We start from the raw sequence: 7847 nt of genomic DNA, 5'->3' as shown, positions 1-7847 counted from the left end.
GAAATATAAACATAAACATTTGCGCTGAAAAATTTATATCTCGGCAGACTTAGTTCCATAGCTTCCATTTATTCTTTTTGTAAAAATGGAAGAGTATAATGCCAACTGTTACAAGTGTTATAATAGAGGAGAAATTATTGATAAAAGATTAGTTTGTAGAGATTGTAATTTAATTTTGTACGAAAGACCTAAGCCTAAGAAATTTCGAAATAAATTAACATATTTGAATAACCTGCTTATGAAATTACAATACGGAGACAAGAAGCAAACAAAATTTGTTACAGAATTTAGAAAACAGAATAAAAATTTTTACTTATCTCTTGGAACCATTGACAAAATTATTTTCCTTTTCAAAGAATACATTAGGTTTGTTGGTTTAAATACACACGTTTATTATGAAAAGATATTACCTGTATTTTTTCATTATCTGGATGTTGAATTTGTCTACGATTTTAAGCCAGAAATCCTCGATGATTTTATAGTACATTTGGAGAAATTAAACGAGGAACCTCTTGAAAAGAATGCGGTTTTACTCACATTCTCCCCGACTTCTCGAGTGATTGTTAGCAAATTTCATTATTTCCGTTTATAGATTTTTTATTAAGATTTCTGGATTTTTTTCATTAAAACAGCTTAAGAAATTAGAAGCCTACCATGAACAGTAAAACAGCTAAAGATTCGGTTATTTTCCATTCGTGCTTTCCTGTTAGATTTCTTAGATTTGTTTATGGTTCAATGGACAGTATTTTACATTGATTTTCTGACTGTCCCAAAAGTGCGCTAGAACCCTTACATTCATATCTACTTATATATATATATATATATACATTACTGTAATTTGGTTTTAAGATACTTGGCAAGTGAGGTTTATTCTTCACAAAGCTTATCACAATCTGGTAAAGATAAAACAACCATCAATTCCGTATGACCGTAGTGAAGATATTATAACACATGATTGCAGTTGCGATTATTATTAAAGCATTAAGCAAACTTAGTGGTTCTCAGTAGCGGTAATCCGTTTTCTATTTGGAGATCACGGTAAATCCTATAACGACGTCTAGCCTGAGTTAATTAATAGATTAGATTATTCTCTATTGTCGCCCAAGTCTGGCATGTCACCTCAGTACGTACCGCACAGCGACGGGCAGAGGTTACGCAATGGCCTGCACGAAAACAGCCCGGCTAGCCACAATCTTCCTGTTCCTGGTCCTGTTGGGCTGGGTGGCTGGTGGCGTCCTGGAGTCTGCAAGGGGAGAGAGGAGGTCGCCCCATGTGGATCACGCTAGGAAGCCAGCAAAGAACGGCACCCTCGGGAACATCATCGATGCCCCACTCCGCCCCTGCCCACCTGGACAGCGACGGGATTGGAGAGGCAACTGCAGGCTGTCTTTCGGGGCCCTCAGCATCATGAATGAGTGAGATTTATAAAGGATTGTGAGCAACCCGTCATTTGTATAATAAAGTGCTATCAGTATTTTAGTATCGTGATTTTCTCTAAAATTAATAATTGCTGTAACTAAGATTGCTTTTAGTAATCCATAAAACTTGTGAAAAGAAGATCTTTAGTTTTTAAGGATCAAAGTGTTAAAAAAGAAAATTTTACCAGATGATGATGACCACCATTTAGGGCTTGAACAAGGCCAAGTATAGATATACGCTTATTTAACGCTTATTAACAAAGTTCGAATTTAGTTTTAGCTCTCCTCTTAAATATGACATTTTTAATTCTGGGGGTAATTGACTGAGCATTAGCAAAGCCTATCACTTAAGAGCCTGGAAAATGTTATTTCTCTCTGTCTGACAATACGATATTAAAAGAAAAACTTATCTAAAGACAAAATCTTGGATGAAGCTTCGTCAATATATACTGTACTGAATAGGCTGCACTGAGTTCGATCGTGATGCATATCACACCACGGGATTTGGATGATCGTTAGCGAATATTTTTACATCGGGTTACCATGATGGCGAACAAAAAGTACCAGAATAAATAAATTTGGATACAAACTGAATACAATCGTGAGGCTTTTAATTTATAAAGTAAATAACTAATAGAGTGGAAAAACAAAGTTATAATTTGGTGATATGATACGATTACAGCGCACTTTTGCGTTGTATATTCCAAGTCAACCGGAACTTTTATTGTTTTAATATTTCTATGAAACTTACATTAACGAATTCAAATTTTAGTATATCATGTATCTAGATAGGATTTATCTGTAAATTGAAAATTTCTTCTACATAGACAAGAATGAGTTCTCTGATGCTTCAATGTTGTGTCCGTTTCTTTTCTGTTTGATTGCTTGTCTATCTGTCCACAGGAGAATGAAATAAGCTATAGATTTGAAATTTTTGTATGTAAACTCAGTAAAGCCTGTTCCATGACACTCGTTGTAGAGGTACTCCTACCTCGATTACCAATACCTTTAATACATAATTATTTAACTGTTGTGATTTAAATCTGAAAAGCCCTTGTACAAAACCACACTACCGGTGTCTACTTGCATTATCTGTGCAGGCAAGGACACGTCACTTGACAGGACGCTACCTACGTGTCTTATAACAAAAATAATTCAATCAGTCCCAGCCACGTGACGGTAATGATCAGAAGGTACGATTTCGGTGATTAATGATGTCAATGGATTAGAAGATAAAGAAAAACAATTCCTTTTGCATTTTTATTAATACCTTGAATAAATATAAGAGTTATTCGACTAGAGCATTAAAAAGACGCAAATATAATTTGAAAAAATCACAAAAACTGAAACCATCAAATGCTTTGAACAATTCAAAATAGAGGGAGGGCTGCAAGTCATCTGACAAAAACGCATTACGATAGTAATTATTAATTTTATTAAATGTTTACAATTAAAGTATTTATTATTCTCATATACAATCATTGTAATGATATAACTTTCTAATTTATAAATAACCTCAACACAGTATTGTTATAACAAACAGGAAGCTAGTTACAACTAGTCAAATGATAGTGTCGAGTGACTTATGTACTACATGTATCGTTCATATCCACGTGCTTCAAGTAATATCAATATATAAATAATATGTTAATATATGAATATCATAATCAAACAATCTGGCTGCATTGATTTTTACATCGGCTAATGGGCAATTGTAGGCGCTCATAAATTAATTGGTAGAATACTGGGATCAGAATTTGGCTTTATATGTTGAGTTCATCTTTCAAAGTACAAAATAATTTTTATTCTTGAATAAAATGAGAAGGATTTTAATTAACTTTATCAAACTGATGGTTAGTTATTAATTTTACAATTTTATTAAAGAAATTTACACGTTAATAATTTTATATATAACGAGTTTTGTTAAGAGGATACTTTGATAATTTAGGGGGACTTTTAGGACTGAAATATAATAATTGCCTAGTCTCCGGTGACTATTAAAACAGTGGGAGTGATAACATTAGGATTTTATTTATCTTATGAATACAAGGAACATTTGGAACCATTAGGATTGTAACTAGAAAAGTGTTCAAACTAGAGTAATTTGCTGGAATTGTTAAAACAAATGTATCTGAGATATAATGTTACGAATTAATTTTTTTGTATGATTTAGATGTTATATGGTGATATAAATATTTTAATTCTATTAAATTGATTTATATTTTTGTATGTGAATTTTAGTTTTTAAATTATTGATGTTTGGCTGAGTATGTTTGCATCTAAAAAGAATGACACTTGCAGTGTATAAAATTCTTCTTAAAATTACATAAGTTATTAACATTAGAGAGATAGATCTGTAAAATAAAAAATCCTCATCTGTATAAAAGAAATGCAAGCAGTGTATAGTGAAGTAATCTGGATTATTTTAGAATTTTGCCATTGTTCAGTGATGCGAAATATCAGTAACATTAAATTTAGACATTTGCAGTTTGATCTCTTCAAGTGGATCATGGGTATAAATTTGATTAAATAACAAGAACACAAAGAAGAATATGTGGACGTATTGAAAAATTAAGGAGCAATACGAAATGAAAATTTGTCATTATATATAGAATACAATTTGAAATATAGGATATCTTTACGAATTAACAGTGAGCTCACCGAAATTTACCTTAAATAATTTAAGTGTGTTAGCATGGGTACCAGGAAATTTTTATTTCATAAAATAATCGTAAAATTTCTTTGATTTTTTTTAAATTTCCTGGAGAACTAAAATAAAAAAAAAACATCCAAAATTTGTGTTGGTGTTTGACCATTAAACGTAAAATGTTCCATCTTTTACCTGACAAGGAGTTACTTATCTTGCTGATTAATATCCTTAATGCGTATTGAAACACGAAACTATACATAAACGGTCGAAAGAAGAAGTATAATGACTGAACATGTTCTCTGATATATGCTAAAGTTCTGAAGTAGACTCAATACAGGTTGGGTTTATATGTGTGTGTGTGTGTGTGTGTGTATATACAGATGTGTGGGATTTTTTTTTAATTCTGCAATTACATAATTCTTGGGAATAACGCTTTATGCAAGATTGACCGTAAAAGGATTCCAAAATGTCGTCGAAGCGGAAAACAACCGAGTTTCCTGCTGAAGATCACCTTCGTGTGGGTCACAAGAGGACGTGCCTGTCAAGGACGTGAAGGTCGTCGGTCAACGTGCTGTAATGCGAGATCAAAGTTCCCGACGTATGCACTTGTCTGTAATTTTCGGGATTGCAGTGACGGTAGAATCAAATGTGTGAAATAAAATAGATTTATTTAAATTAAGTTTTGTTTGTTATAATACTTGTAAAGCTGTTTCTTTAATCAAGTGATGGGTTGATTTGGTTTTAGCACAGTACATAAAGGTATGTCTAGATTAATTTATTTTAATTAATCCTAAATAGGTCAAATAAAATTTAATTTGGACATACTGCTGTCTAAACCATGCACCCAACGTATGTAGATCGTGTTCAGACGAATGTAGTAAATGACTGAGTTTTTAGACGATGATGGCCTTCCTTAGAATCTTTTTGCAATGTCCCTTTAGCTTTTCCCGGATATATCCTCGAGTGGTCCTGAGAATGTACTCATAACAGCTAATTTTGAACGTGTAACTTATGTAATTATCCCGTACTCTTCTATAATACTGAGGGTTTGTTGTAGTCACAATAAAAAACAGATTTGAGACTACCAGCATATGGTTGGATTTTTAAACTTATACTTATAAAAGATGAGAGCCAGTTTTGTAAAAAAAAAAAAAAAAGACACTAATGCGAGGAGTAAAACCCACTTTGACAGAATATGAGTACTGAAGAAATAACTTTAATTAAAATTTGAAGGAACAATTTAAATCTAACATTCAATTACACTTGTTGAGAGAACTCGAATTTCAAGCGATTTTCAAAGCTAAAGTGAATTCACATTAAAAATTCAATCTACCTTTGATACAGTTCCGGGTTCTGCACTTAGCAAAGGATTCTGCTACAACTTCTGTTCAAGCTCAAAAGCTCTTTTAAGGAAAGTTTGTTATTCATGTGTTGCTTAGTTGTGAAAATATCTTCAGATAAATTAATCTGTATTTTAATACATCTGTTTAACAAATCTGTTTTTTTTACAAATTATAGTTAAAAAATGAAAGAACGATTGGTTTCATCACTGAAGTTATTTTGAACATTTTTCTTATTTGTGATTTTAAGCGTGAACTCGCATAATTCAGTTTAGGTTGAAAAAAAAGAAATAATCTGAAGTGTAAAAATCAACAAATTCATAATTAAAATGCGTAGATTTCACAAATGGGTTTATAATATTTTCTAAAACTAAGGAAAACAGCAATAACTAATCTCTTACGAATATAAGTAAGAAATAAGTCAAAATGAGCTAACTGATGACAAATAATAACTTTACTAACGATAAGAATTAGTAATATGCCTGCAAGTATAAATAAACAATTATATAATGATGTTCTTTTGTTCGTCGATGACAATATCTATGTAGTTTTCTTTAGATTATTTTACATTCTGTAACTAAGTAAATGTAAAAATGAAGAATATTCACAGTTTGCAAAATTTCACAAACTTGTATGCATTTTTTTAGGAAATTTAAGAAACACAGTAATAATTAGTCTCTTATGTATATTAGTCAGAAATAAGCCTAAATGAGCTGATAACCATAGCTAACTGATGACCAATAATAACTTTACTAACGATAATAATTAGTAATTTGCCTACAATAAACGATATAATTATTACGTGTTTTTTGTTCGTCAATCACAAAATCTATTTAGTTTTCAGTTAATTATTTCACATTCTGTAATGTGGGTTGGTGTTTAGTTATTTATTTATTTATTACTATTATATATTATATTTATTGCATTGTTATTATATTATATTTATTACAATATTATTATATTATATTTATGATATTACACTAGTTACTATTATACTATTTAAATTGTTTAATTATATATTTTGTACAAATATTTATTCTTTATGACAAGTTTTCAAAGGTTGTTTTTATTATTATTTGTGTGCCAAAAGTAAAGAAGTGTGTTATGGACTTGAGCTATAACTCAAGCCACTGATGTGTGTTATGGAATTTTTGTGAACTGCTATAATATTATTAGGGTAAATCCTGTTTTATAGCATGTAAATAAAATAAATAACATGCGATTCTGATGAACCATTTGATTTGGGACTTAAACAGTTTAATATGTAGAGTAATAGTCCAATACAGCGGAGTATCGAGAGATTGTAAAGAGCATTTACGGCATATTTTTACGGATTTACTTGCAACATAACTGTCCTTAGTCCTTTTGACACCGAAAGCAGGAAGGTTCTTCTTTCTATAAAGAGGACACTATTTACCAAATTTTAAGTCTGTAGGATCTTTCCATCAAGAGTTATCACAAAGATGACAGATAGACGGACAGACAAACAAAGACATTACTTAAAGAAGAACTTTCGGGTCCTTAATTAAATTAATAAAATTAAAAATCGTGAAATCTCTTAAGCTATTATTAGAGAATCGGATTGAAGTCCTTATGAAGGTTCGTTCATCTGTTTGCGAGACGATTAATAACGAGCTCGTTTAGTTAATCTGTGAAGATTGGCGAAGTTACAAGCTGGCATACAATAAGCTGCCAGAACAAACGAACACAGCTTGTTTCGAACGTTGCGTTTGACTTTCTCAACCCGGTTACAAGACAAATAGTAACTGTAAATACAGCATAGCAAAGCTCAGATCGGTTACTTGATTGTAGAGTAACCAAACAGTTAAATAATAACCTTGAGGGGTGGCATAGGTTTCTGATTGGATGTCGTTTTAAAAATGTACTGGGTCACCTTTTTTAAAGATCAACAGGGAGGGTATGAACAAATATACTTTTGTTAATTTCACAAGGAATTAAAGGCATTTAATGTTGTGATTTAGGCCATATCAAAATAAGGCCACGGAGAGAACGACTAGAGCACGGATGAGAATATGAATTCTTGCAGCATGGATATAAAACCTTCCTTCAAGACCTCTGCAAGAAAAAATACACGTCTCATGAAAAACATTATAACCTCATAATATTGCATAAAGAAGTCGTTGCACTGTCGACCATCTTGATTTTGGCCTAATATGAATAATGGTAAACCTTACGCACTTTTACGACCTTACTGTAGTCGCAGAATTATGGAGGGTGTATCGGATTTAAGATGTTATTAATACACATCTAAACGTGTTTTAGTAAAAATATTTTTTAGGCTATTTAGAACAAATCTTAAACTTTTTCTTACTTCGTTGTTAAAATAAACGTTCTAAAAGTACACACTTTGCAAGAAAACTAATATTTATTGAATATTTATTGATTATATATTTAAAATGAAACATGGCCCATAAACCT

At 31.5% G+C, this 7847-nt stretch overlaps 1 protein-coding gene across 1 annotated transcript; it reads left to right on the top strand.

Annotated features, from left to right (window-relative positions):
* The first annotated feature begins 1090 nt into the window (after positions 1-1090).
* Positions 1091-1479, top strand: LOC124362065. The gene has a single exon (XM_046816236.1). The coding sequence runs from the start codon at positions 1159-1161 to the stop codon at positions 1417-1419; it is 261 nt and encodes an 86-aa protein (XP_046672192.1). The 5' UTR covers positions 1091-1158; the 3' UTR covers positions 1420-1479.
* Positions 1480-7847: the final 6368 nt, after the last annotated feature.

The sequence above is a fragment of the Homalodisca vitripennis genome, chromosome 5 (assembly GCF_021130785.1).
Source record: "Homalodisca vitripennis isolate AUS2020 chromosome 5, UT_GWSS_2.1, whole genome shotgun sequence".
Classification (NCBI taxonomy): domain Eukaryota; kingdom Metazoa; phylum Arthropoda; class Insecta; order Hemiptera; family Cicadellidae; genus Homalodisca; species Homalodisca vitripennis.
This window is presented reverse-complemented; position numbering and strand designations above follow the sequence as displayed.